The following is a 20,076-nucleotide window of genomic DNA, read 5'->3' on the forward strand; positions in this document are numbered from 1 at the left end:
TGGGTAAAACAGGGTGGGAAAACTAAGGGAAAATAAACATTTTGGTAATCTGTTAAGAAAAGCACCGATCTCTATAGAAGAATCTGTGGAGCGCTGCCCTGGGCAGTGCTCCACAGAATTATTTCGTGGTTGAACATTATCCATAACATGTGAAAGGTCCTAAATCTACTATAGATTGGATTATGCATTAGAGATTTCTTGTTATTTATTTATCTGCAATGAAACAAGAATAAGGAAATGGGAATGTCTCAGTTACATCTCTACAGCTGAAGAGATGTAACTAAATATTTTCAATATGTTTAAGTCTTGTCACAGTCTCTAGTCATTTCACATTACTGGGCTATTTCTTTGACCGCATAAAATATCCAGCTATGGATACCGTGGTCGCGACTGCCGCTCCAACCTGTATCTGTTGCCTACGGGTGAGACGGTGTATTTCATTGCCTCGGTGGTTGTACTGTACAATGTAGACGAACAGCTGCAGAGACACTACACTGGACACACGGATGACATCAAATGGTGAGACACACACACACACACCAGGCCTCATGCATATTATGTAGCCTGCGCACTTAATGCATGTTGAATGCACGCGCAGTAGCAGGGCAATGCGGCAAGTAGGGCATTAAATGATGAAAAAACACCTACAGTTTATACTGTAGGTTCATGCCCGACAACGATATGTTGTCTGTTCCTTGAGCCGAACAAGTACTGTACACATTAAAGTACGTCAGGATAATTAAGTAGTTATACCTCTGCCTGTTCAATATTCCATGGTTATAATGAGGGTATTGTAGGTGTCTGTCTGTCTGCGTGTGTCTGCGTGTGTGTATGTTGAGTACTTTGCACCAAGATGTGCCTGTTGGTGAAAGTGTGAATGGCGGGACACACATTTTGACAGGTAATTATGTGGGCAAGAAGACCCCCACCACCAAAGAGCTTTAATGTGTGTCAGTGCTGTGATGATTCCAGGCAAGTGAACCACATCCCAAGGTGGAACAAGGTTCAAACTATTAGTGAACTGATTCGATTACAGTTCAAAGGATTTATCTACCTCTCTCTCTCTCTCTCTCTCTCTCACTCACTCACACACACACACACACACACACACACACACACACACACACACACACACACACACACACACACACACACACACACACACACACACACACTACTATGTAGACCAAAATTAATTACGTTGTTAGAACTCTTGAGGGATAACATGCCCTAAGACTAAGAGGATGGATTTATCTTTAAATGTTTTATTTCCTCTAACACTAGTGCAGGCAGCGTGCTGTGTGATGGCTACACTGAATATTTTATTCACAGCCTTGAAAATCTTGCTGAAAAAGAAAATATAACCTGCACGCTCCCCATCTCCATCATTTATTCAAATGATGCCTTTGATGTTGAAAGCTTTTCAACTGCATTCCTCACTGATATTCTCCCTGTGTTTTTGTTTTGTGTAGCCTGGCTGTTCACCCTGATAAAATCACCATAGCAACCGGGCAGGTGGCGGGCACCTCTTCAGACGGCAAAGTAAGAAGTCTAATGGATTACATTTTCACACTATTTATCTGGGCATGGCACCTAACTACATGAATCCTACATGAACATTTGGCAAATATAGCAGATCTACACGCTCACAACGCGTCGCAACACAAAGAGGTTTGATGTAGCGGAAAAAAGGAACAGACATGTTATTGAGCCCTGGGGGACCCCGGTCAACTAAATATATAGGGTTTAACCACTTGTTGTTGAGCGGAGTACCTCAGGGCATGTCTATGAAGCGATCTATTAAATCTATGAAAAAGTTTAATTTGCAACACAATTTTATACAATATGTAGTGGGGGTCCCTGATTCAATCATTCGAAAGTTGGGGTTGATGACGTATACGGAGACATAACATTTCAAGCATCGATTTCCAAAATTCATAAAACATGGTACATTGTTTATGAAATGCCATATTATACTAGAAGTCACTTTTTTTCCACATGTTTTTAAATCTGTTGCCCACTCTTTGTTTATTGTTTTTTTCACAGAAGCATTATTTAAATACTGGATTTGAGAAATAATAAGTAGTGACATTAACAGCTTCTCTTAATAAACCCCACACGTATAATGTACAAGAATAAATACATTGAATTTTCACCCCAACGAAAACAAAACAAACAAACCTTAAATACAGGATCAATAAAAGTTGAAAAATAAAAGGCAGACAAAAACAGACAAAACCGTACACAACATCTGACAAACAATTACAAGTACATGATACATCCATAAACTGCATTACATCACAGCAATCCAATCACAGTAAACTTTCAAATCAAAAGTCCAGCAGACCTCACACATCCTCAAGCAGAGACGGATTCAATTTCTGAATGAATTGAAAGAATGGACCCCATATCCTCCCAAACTTATCGGAAGAACCATTTAATGAGAGTCTAATCTTCTTCAGTTTTACACAGTACAAGGTGTCCCTAATCCAGTGAAAATCTGTTGCCCAGTCTTTAACCAATTGCATTACGTTGATGATGTCTCTCAACTATTCTTTTATGTGTGTGTGCCCGTGTACGTGTGCATGTGTGATTGTGTGTGTCCTGACAGCAGTTATCTCCTCATGTCCGTGTGTGGGACTCTGTCAGCCTCAACACCCTTCATGTTCTGGGCACAGGTTTCTTTGATCGAGCCCTGGTGTGTCTGGCCTTCTCCAAATCGGTAAGAAAAGAAAAGACCAGAAGGCTGGTTCCTTAATCACAAATGGCTCTCTTCTACTGTATCTGTATTCAGATTTGTGTGTTTCTAATGTCCAGTCAATGAACACACTACAAGTGTCTTTGTATGTGTTATGTGTCATTTCAGAACGGAGGAAACACACTTTGCGTCGTAGATGACTCCAATGACCATGTCCTCTCTGTCTGGGACTGGCAGAGAGAAGACAGACTTGCTGAGGTCAAGGTGTGTGTGCGTGAGCGTCTGTGTGTGTGTGTGTGTGTGTGTGTGTGTGTGTGTGTGTGTGTGTGTGTGTGTGTGTGTGTGCGCTCGCGCTGAACGATAAAGGTATTAAAAAGCATATAGATGGAAGACATTGTTGCAGCTGCTAACATGTTTTACGTATCTTTCATGTGGCAGTGCTCCAATGAGTCTGTGTTTGCCACAGACTTTCATCCCACAGACAGCAACATCATAGTGACCTGTGGCAAGTCTCATCTCTACTTCTGGAGTTTGGAGAAAGGCATGCTGGTTAAGAAACAAGGGCTGTTTGAGGTACCAAGTCCATTACTTCCATCAACTGTCAGATAATAGATCTTGAACTTAAAGTCATACTGTTTAACTTATCAATTAAACGTTATTTTTGATGTAATCTTTCTTGATGTATCTGTCTTTAAACACTATTTTTATTCATGATTCTGCCCCTGACACTCGCGCCAAAATGGCATAAGCACTGGAAATGTGCCGAACATTATCATTATCCTTGCACGCTAGGATCCTGTAGTATTCTTTTTTGTGTGTTCCTTCTGTATACACAAACTCTGTAATGCCAGTTACGTACGAGCGATGTAAAATGAACGTTACACAGTATGACTTTGTAGTTAAATGTCGACCAATGGCACATTGACAAAGAGATTTTGACATTTGCTAGAACTTGGGTCGTAGAGCTAATTGGACATGATGAAAGCCAAAGTATTGTCGATCATCTTTGTTGCATCTGTGCTCTCGAATAAAAGAACCGGAGTCCGGAAGTATTCCATCCACTGGCATTTGTGGTGAAACAGGTCTTGAAATTACACTTTTAGATCAAAACGACACAAAGCAGTTTATATCAAGTAATATCAATATTTCTGTTGCTCATTTTCTTTCTGCCAATTTTGACTGCTGGCACCACTGCTTGCATTATACCAATATTGGTGACCTATCAATGTACTGTACTGTATGTCTGTACAACATGAACTTCCGTTAACCTTAAGGGTTAATATAGCATGAATAGCCTACAGCCATTATACTTTCCCCTATCTAAAATAGTACAGTACAGAAGGGACCATATGCTTCCTGTGTATCCATACACAGTACAGCGGGGACCACACTGCTTCCTGTGTGTCCATAGCAATGATGTGAATTCATTATAACAGAAGACATGCACAGCCAACCAGCTGGACTCTATCAACACCCACACATGTTCCTGTATTTACTGTGGCCTGATGGCTTGAGTAAATAAAGTCTCTCACTCTCTCACTCTCTCACTCTCTGTGTGTGTGTGTGTGTGTGTGTGTGTGCGTGTGCGTGTGCGTGTGCGTGTGCGTGTGCGTGCGCACTTACAGAAACAAGAGAAGCCAAAGTTCGTGTTATGCGTGACGTTTGCTGAAAACGGAGATGCCATCACAGGAGACTCCAGTGGCAACATCCTGGTGTGGGGGAAAGGTACTATAGAAATGTATATAACGGACATTTACACCCACAGCAATGCGTTGGCTTCCATAAGGCTAGTCTTGTTCCCAGCCTTACTCATCTGCGAAGAGAAAAGCCTGGTCAGACTCACAACCTAAGACAGAGAGTGTTGGGCTGTTACATCCGTCAGACTTATTTCCCCCGGATAAGGTTTCTTTTCGCCTGATCACTTTCGCCGGTTTCATTCACGGAGAATGTACATTGATTTGTAAAGTGTCAACATCATTTCCTTGGGCGGTAATTCCGCCAAAATCCCGCTACTTCCATTAAACCAGGTCTTGCCCTGCAGCGTGCCATAAGGCATTCCAAATAGAAATGCAACAGACATTTACACTCGTCCATAAGGTCGTCCAGGCTGCGCAGGGGTAATGTTCCTGCCCATCACCATGGAGACTGAATTGAAATCCCTGTAAATAGTATACCTACAAGCTCACAGCTGGCTTGTATATTGGCTATCTTCAGTGTACGATACCCACGAGCAACTAAGTACAGTATAACTCGGGTTTAATGGTTGGTCAGGATGCCTGTTCAGGGAACTGGGAAGTATAGGCTCTAAGCACAGCAGCCTTAATGGAAATAAATTGGGCCTCTTCCTTACTTCCTTGAGTTCCTTCGCATGTCTTATCATTTATACTAATGACGGCTCTGTTCCATTCTGGTCACAAAAGAGTCTGGGTGCTGGTATTGTGCATGTTGGCTCACGGGAAACACTCTGCTACACCAGTGATTCTCAAAGTTTGTTCCAGGTACCCTGTGGTTCCTTGAGTAGGTTGTGTCCGACTACCTTTTTTCACTGAGGAAAGCTAAATAAAAACAACATTATAACTAAGCTACAGTATGATGTGTCATCAGGTACCCTAGCAAAGTAGGTGGCTGGTAAGAGAAGCAGGGCACTTCTGACCTATTTATACTGTGTGATACCTACAGGTTCTGTCAGCACACACTGTGTAATGACCTCACCCCCAGTATAGTTAAAAATAACAGAGCTGATTGTGTTGGTAAACCTCAGAGTTGTTTGAATGAGAGCTTGTGAGAGAGAAAGACCTGTTAACATTGTCTTATAAACGGAAGCAAAAGATGTAAAGTATATATTGATAAAAATCTGATTTTCTGCATTGTTTGAGAGAAAGAGAGAGAGAGAGAGAGAGAGAGTTAGTTTACGGTGTGTGTGCGTGCGTGCGTGCACAAATGTACATTCACAATGCATTCTAGCATTCTACAAGCTCTATTTGTGATCATAGCTTCTAAAGACATGTCGTCAGGAGGGATGGGGTCAGGGTGGGGTCACACACAGGATGGAACTCAGACAGTCTTGTGAGAAGACACTCCTGACCTGAGAGAAGAATCACTGCAGGGTGTCCTGTCTGTCTGTTCTGTCTGTCATCCATCTAATTTATTCCCCCCCGACCTTTACATCCATCACTGTCTCCAAATGTAATCTGATTAGATGTAGTCTGATTATTCCGTGTTGTTCTCGTTCACCCAGGAACAAATCGCATCAGCCAGGTGATCCAAGGAGCTCACGAGGGCAGCATCTTTGCGCTCTGCATGCTGAGGAACGGCACCCTGCTGTCGGGGGGGAAGGACCGCAAGCTCATCTCCTGGGACGGAAACTACCAGCAGATACAAATGGTGGAGGTGAGGAGAGCTCAAGTTCACCTTGATTCCCTACACTTTAGAATGCACAAAATGAGTTGTGGTCCATTTCACTACCCTAACCCTTTTCTAATCTATGAAATGCTATTAAAAGATGTTTTGAATTTGCATTTAATTCATGAAGTATTGAGAATGTTGTGGGGGAATCTTTTTTCAAAATGGTGGAAACTAAAGATGAAGGTACTAGCAACCATTAATCATCAACCACTCTCCAGTCTCAGGAATCAGACTTTGCATTCCAAGCATTGCATCACAACCTTATTACAGATAAGATGAGGGAAGTTTGTGCTATGAATGGGGTTTATTGATATACAGTGTTTGAATTGAATTAACAGTATGACTCACATGCCTCATTAACTACAAAGGTTATTGACTGCTGCACAAAAGGTTATATTGTGTTCACTATAGTAAACACTGCTTAGCTGAATTATTGTGGTTTCCTTCAATTGGCTATTGAATGAAATAATGATAATTGGGGAAATAAGACAGAAACAAACAAACATAAAAAACTATTATTTGTAAAGGTCCTATTACTTGACTGAATCAGCTGTTGATAGAAGTACTAACGCTGTAGACAACAAATGTCGTATTTTGTGGCTTTATAGTAGGTTTTTTAAGTTGGTAATGTTTATAAATGTTGGAGAAACAGTACTACATTTTGATTAACCGATTGACGGAAATATTGCTATTGGTCACCAATATGTCACATTGTTCTTTTTTCTTTCAATCCTATTAAATGCTCTTGGCACTAACATATCATGCTAAGCATATCATGCTTCTTTCCCTCTCCATCAAAACTGATAAAGGTGTCATTTTTGTTTCATGGTTGTTGCGTTTAGTTTTCTTTTGTGCGATTGTTTGTTATGCATTTATTTTTTGTTGTGTTTTGTCTGTCTCTGTGTCAATGTCATTTATATAAAAACTGGAAAATGAATAAAGTACAAATCATTAGATTTTTTTTTATATAGATGTCAATGACAATGATTTGCATTACACCCTGTGTAATGAGTGTAATGATTCTGTCCTCCTTCAGGTACCAGAGTTGTTTGGACCGGTTCGCACCGTAACAGAGGGGAGAGGGGAGACTGTGCTCATTGGGACCACTAAGAACTTTGTTTTGCAAGGCAGTTTAGATGGCGAGTTCACTCCCATAACACAGGTACTCCTGCCTCAACATCTTATCTTATAAATGGTGTAGGACTATACTTTTCTGTTTGCATAGCTTGTATACCATTCTTTAAAACTGTGGTCATGAGTTATAGGGGGTATATACCGGTATCTGTAGTAAATGATGGTAAATAACAAAAAACAATCCTCTCCTCTCCAGGGGCATACTGATGAGTTGTGGGGTCTGGCAGTTCATCCCTGCAAGCCTCAGTTTCTAACCTGCGGCTACGACAGGCAGGTCAGCCTATGGGACTCCAGCTCTCATCAGCCCATCTGGACCAAGAACATGGAAGTAAGTGTAGTCAACACTGCCCCCTTGGGACCATTCTGGAAATTGCATGACATGTGGAGAAACCCAGTTTTTGAGGGGCGATAGGCCCTCCTATGTCCAGATTTAGTGTGTGTGTGTGTGTGTGTGTGTGTGTGTGTGTGTGTGTGTGTGTGTGTGTGTAAACACAAACTTTGTCCCAACACAAGCAGTAAATGGTGTTGACAATGAATGGACAGTTTTGAGTGTTTGTGTAAACACAAACATTGCGTAAACACAAACATTGAAGACGAAGGTGAGGACGCAAATTCTGATTGGCCAGAATGAGATGATGTATGATGATCTCCGATGATAAGTGCGCCCCTCCACTTCTCACGGGTGTGATTTCTTGAATGAATATCCAGAGTTGAAAAGGCCTTGAATCATCTGAGGTAAAGGATCAAAAAGAATTAATTAATGTAATATGCCATAGCCAAATATTATGTATGTGTATCACATTAACAAGTTTAGCTTTGTACGGTCCATGTCAGTGTCCCCTTTTTATCGTCAGTTGTGGAAGAAGTTAAAAAGTTCAAAAAGTTACTTGAGTAATATAAGGGTACAAAAGTAACAAAGTAACATTTATTGTTGATTCAGACATTCTCCACTTCCTGTTTTTGACAGGATGCTGCCCAATCAGCTGGCTTCCACCCATCTGGAGCTGTGGTCGCCATAGGAACACAGATTGGCAGGTGAGGAGGAGATACCGTCAACAGTCAACTGGTTCATTCAACCAGTTGACTGCAGAACGTAGAACGTAGAATCATAAGGTTCTAACTGACGTTCTTGACAGAAATGACTTAATGCTATACGTGTTGTCACGTGTTCCGTGACAAACACGGATCTCCTTATATGGGCATAAAAATGACTCTCCATATATGGGCATAAAAGAGACAAGAACTGACAGATACAGAGATCTCCTTGTAGGCATAGCAGTCAGAACGACTGTGTTATTTTGTACAATGTCATTGTATATTAATAATTGTGTACATTTGTTATATTTATTATAGCTATACATTTGTTATATTTATTATAGCTATTAGCTATAACTGCAACACATTAGTGGTTGTCGCCTTTTGTTTGTTTGTGAGAGGACCACAATGGAAATAAGTCCTGGATTTTATTGTGTTTTATCCTCAATTGTTTTAACCAATATGTTGTATCATTTGTGAGTGTTATGAATTGGAAATTAACTAAACTACTGCTAAACACATATAAAGACATTATTGTTCACCACCGGTATGTCTTTACTCTTTGATCCCGCAGGTGGCTAGTACTGGACACTGACACCAAGGACCTGGTTACAGTCCACACAGATGGCAATGAACAGCTCTCTGTCATGCGATATGCACCAGGTGAGTGGAACACTGCCATGACATAATTTTACAGTAATAACAGAGTTGCCCTTCTAGGCAGTGGTGAGCTGGGATGGATCCACCCACCAGGTGTGGCATGAACCATTCCACCTGAAAGAATTTCAATTTTGCTGTCCATGGAAAATGTCAGTGTCACAGATGTTTTTCAGATGACTCCTATACTCTTGCACAGAGAGGGGCGTCTGCAAATGAAAGTAAAGTTCACAGAAAAGAAAAAATTAAATATTCCATACATTTTATATCCATTCTCTGCTTGTCCCAAACAGAGAGAGGGAATAGAAACGATGCAATTAAGATACCGGTGCAGCTAGAGTCTCCTCCTGTGCACTTTCAGCTTACAATAATTAAACCTACAGTAGATGTCCTGCCTATCACCATGCAGGGTGCAGGGCCTAAATGCCCCAATAGAAGAGTAGGCAGGCCACCTCCAACCACTGCATTACCATACAGATTGGTTAAAGCAACATGTTAGTCATTGAAATAAGTGCATGGGTACATCCATTTAAATCTGAGTGTAAAAATGTACTTTTCTTTTTTTTTTTTAAGATATTTTTTTGCGGCTTACGCCTTTATTGATTTTTTAAGGGATAGAAAGTAGGCTGACAGGAAACGGGAGAGAGATGGGGGGATGACATGCGGTAAAGGCCGTGTCGGGTCCGGGAGTCGAACCCGCGGCACACCGCGACTGGATCACCAGTCCGGTGCCCAGACCGTTACGCTACGGCCTGGGCCAAAAATGTACCTTTTACGGGAGTATTTTCTTAGCATTCCAGTCACCTGTCATTTTCTTCTAGATGGTAACTTCCTGGCTATTGGCTCCCATGACAACTACATCTACGTCTACGCTGTGGCAGAAAATGGCAGGAAGTACAGCCGGGTGGGCAAGTGTTCGGTGAGTGCCTAATAGCCCTCCTCCTGCTCCCTTGTTTTTAGTTCCCCCTCTCATCAACTATATACAGTAATTAGTTCCCTTCTCACCCCTATATTTGGCCTGCGTCTCTCCTGCTCGATCCTCTCTCAACTCCTTTCCGTGTGTGTGTGTGTGTGTGTGTGTGTGTGCGCGCGCACACATGTAGGGGTGTGTGTGTGTGTGTGTGTGTGTGCACGTGTAGGGGTGCGTTTGTGCGTGTGAGTGTGCTTGCGTTCATGTTGATACAGCTGCACTTCCGACACAATGCTGTCACAACAAGCTGACTCGTACAGTTCCATATGTCAAAATGATGACGGCGTTTTTTCCATATATTCCATATGTGCGTTATTTGAAGCATTCAAAATAACAAAATAGCAGATCTACAAACTCACACACATTGTGATTGGCCGTTTTTCTGCAAAGTGTAGGGAAAAAAGGAGGGGAGCGAGAATAGAACCCCTTTGGGACTGGTCAACAAAGTATATAGCATTTAAATGGTTAATAACACTGTCTCCATCCTGCATGACCTATGTCTCTCTCGCAGGGTCACTCTAGTTTCATCACCCATCTGGACTGGTCAGAGGACTCCCAGTATCTCGTGTCAAACTCTGGAGACTATGAAATTCTCTACTGTAAGTATATTCACCCTTCACACAATTTTTTACAGGCTTAAAGCTACAATCGTAACTTGTATGTCCTCTCCTGGCGGAGAGAATGTAACTGCAACTCTAACACCCAGGATTCAAACCTGGTTCTCCTGTGTGAGAAAACAAACATCTACTTCCAGGGGAGTTATTGGCCTTATGAGCTTCAGGAAGGGCTACTTGTCAAGTAAATGTCGTACCCTACACCAGGGGTTCTCAACCTGTGGGTCGGGACCCCCAGGGGGGTTCCCACGTGATTTTGGGGGTTCCCCAGATGACAGTCAAGTGACATTTTTTTATATAATGTTTTTTAGAGAAAAGACAAAATACATGAGAGCTTGATTTACCACTGTGTTACCAATCTCTACCAATCACCTAGTTCATACATGGTTAATATTAGAATTCTAAGCACGCAAACATGACCCACTTTAATTACTTCAGTCTACTTCATGAGTAGTTTTATTGTCTTTTTATGTCCAATATATTTGCATTTAGGTTCATAAAGTTAACATAAGTATAACTAAATGCATTTGAAATTAAATAAAAAAATGTGGATTTCAATTAAAATAACAAAACGAGCTCAAAACGTGTCGCAGTGCGCCACGTTTTTTTGCTTGTGGATCTGGTATTTTTGCTACGATAGTGTAATGTGGCCCTCTGGAGTGAGTGTAGTGTGTGTATAGTGGCCCTCTCCATCTGCAAAGTTGCCCACCCCTGACCTAGTTCCTACCTAAAAGAGCCAGTCTACCATGAACCGAAATCATTAGCCGTTTTATTAATCTGTCAATCTGTGTGTGTGTGTGTGTGTGTGTGTGTGTGTGTGTGTGTGTGTGTGTGTGTGTGTGTGTGTATCCTCAGGGATACCTTCAGTGTGTAAACAGGTGGTCAGTATGGAGACCACCAGAGACATCGCCTGGGCCACCTATACCTGTACTCTAGGCTTCCATGTCTTTGGTAAGTGACAGTTCTTTGTGTGAGTGTGAGTGTGAGTGTGAGTGTGAGTGTGAGTGTGAGTGTGAGTGTGTGTGTGTGTGTGTGTGTGTGTGTGTGTGTGTGTGTGTGTGTGTGTGTGTGTGTGTGTGTGTGTGTGTGTGTGTGTCGGCATGATTTCCATGTGTGTATCCATCCAGTAAGAGTGCTTGTGTTTCTCAGGGTTGTGGCCTGATGGCTCAGACGGGACAGATATTAACGCCGTCTGCAGGGACAATGGAAAGAACTTTTTGGTCTCTGGAGATGACTTTGGGAAGGTCCACCTCTTCTCATACCCCTGCTCACAGTTCAGGGTAAGATAATGTACACTACCACAGTGGTTCTCAAAGACCCTCAAATTCACATTTATTAGCCCGCGGACCCCAATTTGAAAACGATATGCCAGGGACCCCCATAAGAAAAGATTTGTACGGCTCTAGCAGTGATTCTCAACCATTTTAATTTCAAGGACCCCCAGTTTAACATGCATTAGGCTACGGGCTCCCATTTAATGGCAATTTCATATTTATTTCTGGGACCCATTTATATTGTAACAATCTATGTTAATTTAACGGGTCCATTTGGTTCCATTTGTACACTCTTTGAGTAACAGACCCATAAGCCGGGGTCCATTTGCTTCCTAACTATCATTAAGTTGGGGACACCCTGGAACTCCCTCAAGTACCCCTAGGGGGCCAGGGACGAGACTTTGACCAATTTTCTGTGGCTACACAAAATACCCAATACTCAAACCTGAAAGAAAGTATTTTATGCTTTAAATAATTTGTTTGTTTGTTTTCTTTCAGGCTCCCAGCCATGTGTATGGTGGCCACAGCAGTCATGTGACCAACGTGAACTTCCTATATGATGACGGCTTCCTGGTGTCAACAGGAGGGAAGGATATGAGCGTGATGCAGTGGAGGATAGTCTGAGCATTGAGCAAAACACATGACACCAGACACACATACCAATTGGCTAATTAAGTCTTATTTATACTCTGTCGTACAATGGTTTCACTCGCTGAAAAAAGCAGATCTACAGTCAACTACAACGGAGTATAAATCAAGCATTACTGCAACTGGTCCTTGAGATGAACAGCTGAACTGAAAAGAACTCTATACCACTCAGACGGAGAGAACTGCACTGCACTAAACTGAACCGAACCAAACCAAACGTTAACACCCACACGATGGATCACGCATGAACTGAACTGACCTGAAGACGTCAGATGGCATGAGCTGATCTAAACAGAACAGAAGTGTGACTTGACAGAACCAGGGCCTGTCAGTCCTCGTCTTCACTCGTGAACCTAAAGTAAATGAATTGTTGGAGGTGTACATGGTTGTGAGAGGGCTTTCACATCCAGAAAGCTAGAATAGTGCTCCAAATCACCTTTCACTTGACCTGTCTAAACATTGCTTACTCACATACTGTAGCCTACATGTCAGCAAAGAAACAGCATGAACCACTGTTTAATATGAGACGGAACAAATACAATGGATCAAATCCACACAGACAGAGAACCAAAGGCTCTAAAGCCAAAATGTATTTGCAGTGATTTTCACTGCACGGCCCTGCCATAATTATATGTGCACAGGCACAGCCATGCCATATATTCTGTCCCAAAGAGGATGATTTCCCTAGAATTTATCATAACAAAATCCAATAAAATTGCAGTGAAGTGTTTGAACCAAACAATATTCTGTTTGGCACTAAACAATCAGTCGGATAGAGTGTTTGGAACAGAACCTGTGTTGAGAGTAATTCAGTGGACAGCACCTATAGACTTTTTAAATTTTAAATTAATAAATGTTTTCTTATTTTGTCTTTAACAACTCAGGAAAGCATTACTAAAGTAGAATTTTAACCTTTCCCCATTTTATTAACAATGTTAGAACAAAACTATTTCTGTTCTGAAGACACCGCTCCGCCTTTGCAAAAGCAGTGTTATTAACCATAGACCATAGTTATGTTGTATTATATTTTTAACCATTGTTCAACTATTGTGATTTATATGTTAAAAACAAGTAGTTGTACATGAATGCGTTTACCAGGCACTTGAAATAGGATCCAGCCAACAGTGGTTTTGGTGAGGTTTAATATCTTAGATGCAAAGAGAATAATGGATTCACACATTTTTGTTACAATCATTACATTAGGTACCTTATGCAGCCCCTTAAACATATGAGGCAGCAGGCCCAACATTCACGTGATCGTGATAGGAAAAGTGCTGCCCCAATCAGGTTCCCTGAGGTACTGCACAGTTTCACCAGTGACAAATTATAAGTTATTGAATGCAACATTAGCCATTTTAGTTTTTGTCAAAGGCACTATATGGGGACATTGCTACGATTCGTGCTTCCTCATCTTTACAACCAGAAACTGTTTTTCTATTATTTATTGTTCATGAGCTACTACTTCTAATGCCAATTTCACTTTGAGTTTTCTATTTTACTGAAACCCTGTATAGATATAGTTGTGTAAATATAACAATAGGTTTGTAACAGACATGGGCAAAATGTAGATGTATGTATTTGAAACGGTTTCAACAGTTTTAAGTATAAACCTGTGACATGCTTGATTTATCTTACCATGCCCTTGCATTGATGTCAAAGCTGACGTGGAAGGCAAACCAAATCGAGCATTGAGCTGTTCTATGATTATTATGGAGCTGTTTCAAATCTGTATGAGTCTGTAGTCTGCCCATGTTGTAAGGATCAGACCATTGCACTGTAACTGTTTACTTATGTGTGCTCCCAATGCCTCCCATGCTGTGTGTGCACTGAACAACCGCTGACAAGATAAATATCTTGAAAATGCTCAAGGTTGAACGAGGGATGCCCACGTGTGACACTCTCTGATTTATCACTTTGACATACGATGCCATACGATGCCATATGATGCCAAGAATAGCATTTCTAGAAGTTCACAAACAACTTGTGATGCATTGTGAGCTTGTTTAGATCTGTTATTTTTTGGAGCATAACAAGGCTTGAACTTGATAAAACATAAAAGATACATCAGGCCACATTATGAACAAGCAAAATCACGACCAAGCAAGCTTTTATTATGGCTTTCAACAAGTCCTAATTCCTCACACAAAAAAACATCTACCGGTATTTAATTTTAAGATAAACAGCAACTCATGATTTAATACTGAAATGCATGAATAAACTTGTTTTAACTTGCTCTTCTAAGCATTTTGATGATTGGGATCAAATAGATTTGAATATGCTATAACAGTATAACTGTCATGATTTGAATATGTTTAAAATGTTATAATTAAGAGGGTTGCAATGACAGCAAATCATCTGATATTTGATACAGTAGGCCTATTTAAAGTTACCTCTCCAGAGTGACCTTAGTCTTCGTAGATAGTTTTACCACTAAACACTTACAAATATTTATCTGACATAAAGGCAACATGGAATGTCTATTGCTCTGTGGATCTTCATGCTTTTTCTATTATATGAGTTTTAATATTTCATGATGTTTGTGTAGTGGGCTAGCTCCTCAGAGCCTCTGCCTATTAGGCTACCTCCCTCAATGAAGGGGGGAATTCCCCTTTAGGCTAGTGGTTAAGGTGTTGGCTTTCAACACGGGATACCCAGGTTGGAATCCCGATTCCCAGGCATTATCACTTCCAAGTCATCCTGCACAGTAAATCATAATAACTGAGGATTTGTGTTGGAGGTTTTCACTTGTGACTGCAATGCCTTAAACGTTTTTCCTTATGTTTAAAAATATAAGAAAAAACGAACTAAAATGTAAAGTAACTATATAGTTTATTGTCTACTGACTTGTATTGACTATGTGTGTAATTTGTCATAGGTTTGTGACGACAAAGGTGTTTTCACATTTCTCTGAAGGAGAAAGAGTGTGTCCGTCCTCTTTTCAGATTTTGTATTTTTTGGGGGGCATGTTAAACGACATAATAATCATAACAACGTAGAAGGGAGGGGGTGTATGTAGTATGTACTGTCTACTGTGTGTATGTGTGGGGGGAGGGGCTAGAGAGCTAGGGGGCAGATGGGAGGAGAAAGGAGATGGGGGTGCGTGCATGCACGCATGCATGCGTCTTCGTCGCTAGTGGGCAGCATTGAGCTGACCCCCGGTCTGTTTAGCACGCCTGTGTAACATTTTCTCAAATCTCCACCTCGCCAAAACACTCCGAATGGGAAGAAAATATGGAAACAGCGAGGCGGGCGGGTGACAACCACGGTCCACCGTCTTCAACCGAACCAGCGCATCGCATGAACATGGAATTGGGAATAAGCAACGCACGTGGAGAGAGACAAGGGAGCACAAAGCAGAGAGGACAGAACGCTCGGATTCTCGCATAGCGTCTATCAGAAACACAGACTCACTCAGCCTATAATCATTTTATTCATTTACAATATATGTGCCGGACACGAGGCTGCTGTATCGTACATAGACTATTGTCGCCCACTCGTCTAGATAGACGCTATTCGGAAACGAAGAGGACTTGCTCGGATCATTTCATGCCATCATCTCCCATTGAATAGAAGACGGGAAAATGAGGTAAGCAACGGTTAGCTCCATGCGCTCCCTGCTTTGAGCCGACCTACCGCGTCATGTCAGGTCGCAGTATGAACGATGCACCGGGTCCTCCATCCTGGAATCTGCAGCCGCAATGTACAGGATTTGATCATGCACAGCGAATATATGCGTCAATACCCATACCATGCACGGTGAAATGTTGTATTTTATTATTGTATTGACGGTTTATTGTGCTCTCGTGAGGACAATACTTTGACCATGATGCTCAGGCGGACCCACCCACGACGTGCATCTGCCGAATAGACATGGAATATGTCGCTTTACGTCCCGGTTGCTTATATAATCAATCACGCATCAATACGACTGTCTTCTCCATATAAATCTATTGTCGTGGATGGACACGCCCATTTTGATTGAATGCAGGATTTAGGTGGGCTAATGTTGTCATGGAAACGACCGACAGCATCACGTTTTTTCTGCACCTGTGAAAAGGCTACTTGCTACTTGCGTTGGATGGATGGATGGACGGGGTACCGTATGATGGATGGTGTGTCTATGTGGTGTGGAATCTGGATGGAAGGGAAATTGAATGTTTGGGGGCATCAGGCACAAATGACCCATCTCAGCATTTCCAGGGGAGGTGTTTATTCCGGTATAGTTGCCAGGCAGGTTATCAGACAGACGCATGCACACACATAGACGCACAGAACAGAATGATGCCCGACACACACACACACACACACACACACACACACACACACACACACACACACACACACACACACACACACACACAGCCAATGGAAAAAGAGGATGTCTTCTGTCCAAATCCTATAAGTCTGTGTTCTAAATCAACCCCAGGCCTATGGATTGAGGTAGTATTTTGAGCCCTTCACTGAGCAGTCTGGTATGCAGAATGCAGTGAGGCCCATATTCTCTCCAGAGAAAAGTATTGTATTCTACTGAGAGAGAGAGAGAGAGAGAGAGAGAGAGCGAGAGAGCGAGAGCAGTTCTTTCCTTAAAGGCCAAACCGCACCAATGCAACTATTCGCAACTCCTTGTGGCAACATGCAACTACTCGCCATTATCACCAATGGCGGCAAGTGTTTCTACTCTCCGCCAATTAGACTCCAATGAGACTCCAATGAGACTTGACCACAGTGTCATGGAATTAGGGATACAGCTGTTAGGGTTAAGGTTAGGGTTAGATCAATTATGGTTAGGGTAAGGGGTGTGAAATGAATCAGTGCAATGTCCCTAAAGGTTTGCAAATCCAACGTGTGTGTGTGTTCCTGGCAAAGGCCACATTTGTGGGGACAAATGTTGGAAATGTAACCGGATGATTGGGGTCAGCATGTCAAACTTGTGCCAAAATTATTGGTGTCGCCAGTTAGATTTCACTGAAGTTTTATTGGGTTTGAGGTTGGGGCTGAGTTGCCAGGTTTGGGGTTAGGGTCAGGGGATGGATGAATGTACTGTAAGTCAAAAGTAATGTCACAAAGGGGTGTGTGCGTGTGTGTGTGTGCGTGCGTGCGTGTGCGCATGCATGCGTGCGCGTGATAGCCCCTTTGTGGTTGTGCATGTGACCATCTCCCTCAGAGGAAAAAAAAACACATGAGTGAGGGAGGGAAGAGAAAAGACACATGAGAGAGGGAGGGAAGAGAGTAGACAGTGGAGCCTCAAGGCTCCGTCCTCCGTAAGCTGAACAGCTGTGCAGAATGCTACTGTGCTTTCTGCTTTGCTAAGTGCACAGTAAAATCCCCTTTCCCTAGTGGTGTTCATTAAATCCTGAAGGTGTAAAGACATATCATTTAGTGTTGAAGGTCCATTTCGGGTCCATTATTACACCCTCAGTGTTAAAGGAATGCTTAGTTACTAGGATCCAAACATCATTCTCATCTGTACTCGCATAATACAACTTATGGAAGTCAAATGATTGAAATATACGTTCCTGCATGGCATTTGCGATTTACATATCTTTCTCCTGTCTGCAAAAGCTCTTTTGTGTGTGTGTGTGCATGCCTGCGTGCGTGCTCTTGCCAGAGGCTGCTAAGCTCTTTGACTCGGACCCAAAGGGGAAGTCTTAAATCTCCACAAAGCAACAACAAGGTGACTGGTCTTTGCCTTGCAGAAAGACAGAAGATGATCCAAGTCAAAGGCGTGATTTGTTCAGCCCTGTTGCCTCCTTTGCAAACCTATGTGTGTCCCTGTGTATCTGTGTGTGTGCATGCATGCATGCATAGACACAAACATGATGAACGCACACATATTGATGCGGAGCTAAGCTATTTTTAACCCACAGGCTAACATAATTGGTCTGTATTTCTATAGCGCCTTTATCCAAAGCGCTTTACAATGTGTGTTACATTCACACACGCATGCGTACACAACACTGAGGGTGGAGGAAATGTTGCAAGACAAGACACCAACCAAAAATAGGGACATTAAACATTAGACAGCGCAGGAAAAGAAAGACAGAGCTCCCTGCCGTTCTGTCAATGTGAGGATGATTTGTGAAGTGGTAGTCGTGGTGTGACTCATCATACTGTAGTGAAGGTGCAGGCTGCGTTGTAGGTCAGCCGGTGGCACAGAAAACGCTGAGTCGTGCGTTTGACTGCAGGCTGACTCCGCTGCCCTCGTAACTGATCAGAGATCTGCTCAGCAAGAGCCTGCGTCAGCACAGTCCAGCAGCAGCAGTAGCCCCAACAACGCTGTATCAATGTTTCACTTTTGATAACAATAGTACGCAAAAAACCTTGAGTGTAGTGTATCTGTACTGTAGCATCATTCATGAAGCCTTCCAAATGTGTCTCATCATGGCCTCTGTCCCGGCCTCTCACTTCTAAAGGTTCACTTAAACCTCAACTGTGGACTTGCCATGCATATCATGACATCACCCCCATTAACAGGATTTTGTTGTGTAATGTTCCCTTCATATTTCACACAACCCACCATAGCATCATTACTCATCCTCATGTTGTGAACTTGTGACCAGTCTATTGATTGAACCCCATCAGGATCCATTTAATAGTGTATCAATTGATCTCATCACACCCAAAGATAATCATTGCCTAGCAAATCAAAGGTGTGATTTGTTCAGCCCTGTTGCCTCCTTTGCAAACCTATGTGTGTCCTTGTGTATCTGTGTGTGTGCTGTGTGCTGCATGCATGCACACACACACACACACACACACACACACACACACACACACACACACACACACACACACACACACACACACACACACACACACACACACACACACACACACACACACACACACACACACATGATGAACGTACACATATTGATGCGGAGCTAAGCTATTTTTAACCCACAGGCTAACATTGGTCTGTACTAGTGTATCAATTGATCTCATCCCACCAAAAGACAATCATTGCCTAGCAAATCAAAGGTGTGATTTGTTCAGCCCTGTTGCCTGCAACCTCACAGATGCGTGAGGTTATACGCTGATTCCAAATAATGACCATGTATTTACTACACTACATTACATATTCTGTAGCATTGCACAAATACAATAAAACACCTGGATCTTTAAATTAAAATTAAAGACACCTTGTGGCGTTATTGTGCATTGCACCTACACCATATGTTTATATGTCAAAACTGCATCGCCCACACAATCGATATAGCAGCCTTTGTATCGATTCAGTATATATCAATATATTTCCATATCGATCAATTGAACCCACCACTACTAGCAAGTCAGTCTCTCTCCCTCTCCCTCTCTCTCTCTCTCTCTCTCTCTCTCTCTCTCTCTCTCTCTCTCTCTCTCTCTCTCTCTCTCTCTCTCTCTCTCTCTCTCTCTCTAATAATTAAATTCTCTCTAATCTCCAATTCACTATGTATGATGTGTATCTAGTTCAGTGTAGCATCATTTATATTAGATCCGCCATATCTTCTGGCTTCTGTCATGAATCAATCAAATTATCTATTACACCAACCTGCTATACCTACTGGTAAGTAGAAGGTAACTAATACTCTTAAATAAAAGTAAATATCCCCCCTTTCCCCCGAAACGTATATTTCTGAAGTATTCTAGTACTAATCTAGT

The 20,076-nt window shown here is 42.1% G+C and overlaps 2 protein-coding genes across 13 annotated transcripts in view; both read left to right on the forward strand.

The window, feature by feature from the left end:
* eml1 (EMAP like 1) overlaps positions 1-14,905 on the forward strand; it is an 83,307-nt gene extending 68,402 nt beyond the window's left edge. For 9 of the 12 annotated variants that reach the window (XM_083792620.1, XM_083792625.1, XM_083792628.1 and 6 more), the window contains 16 exons: positions 370-519; positions 1,473-1,542; positions 2,612-2,722; positions 2,867-2,962; positions 3,137-3,271; positions 4,324-4,423; positions 5,937-6,088; positions 7,140-7,265; positions 7,434-7,565; positions 8,205-8,272; positions 8,847-8,935; positions 9,751-9,848; positions 10,411-10,498; positions 11,369-11,464; positions 11,663-11,793; positions 12,286-14,905. In XM_083792620.1, coding sequence (XP_083648746.1) covers positions 370-519; positions 1,473-1,542; positions 2,612-2,722; positions 2,867-2,962; positions 3,137-3,271; positions 4,324-4,423; positions 5,937-6,088; positions 7,140-7,265; positions 7,434-7,565; positions 8,205-8,272; positions 8,847-8,935; positions 9,751-9,848; positions 10,411-10,498; positions 11,369-11,464; positions 11,663-11,793; positions 12,286-12,411 — 1,768 coding nt within the window. In that variant the 3' untranslated portion in view covers positions 12,412-14,905. The remainder of the gene's footprint in view (positions 1-369; positions 520-1,472; positions 1,543-2,611; positions 2,723-2,866; positions 2,963-3,136; positions 3,272-4,323; positions 4,424-5,936; positions 6,089-7,139; positions 7,266-7,433; positions 7,566-8,204; positions 8,273-8,846; positions 8,936-9,750; positions 9,849-10,410; positions 10,499-11,368; positions 11,465-11,662; positions 11,794-12,285) is intronic. The other 3 variants (XM_083792624.1, XM_083792627.1, XM_083792631.1) reach the window with 1 other exon arrangement.
* Positions 14,906-15,677: 772 nt separating this feature from the next.
* The window catches only part of evla (Enah/Vasp-like a), a 57,095-nt gene continuing 52,696 nt past the window's right edge, over positions 15,678-20,076 (forward strand). The window contains exon 1 of the mRNA XM_083791168.1: positions 15,678-16,021. Within this exon, the coding sequence (XP_083647294.1) occupies positions 16,017-16,021 (5 nt within the window). The 5' untranslated portion in view covers positions 15,678-16,016. The remainder of the gene's footprint in view (positions 16,022-20,076) is intronic.

The sequence above is a fragment of the Protomyctophum parallelum genome (assembly GCF_964188405.1).
Source record: "Protomyctophum parallelum genome assembly, chromosome: 20".
Lineage (NCBI taxonomy): Eukaryota > Metazoa > Chordata > Actinopteri > Myctophiformes > Myctophidae > Protomyctophum > Protomyctophum parallelum.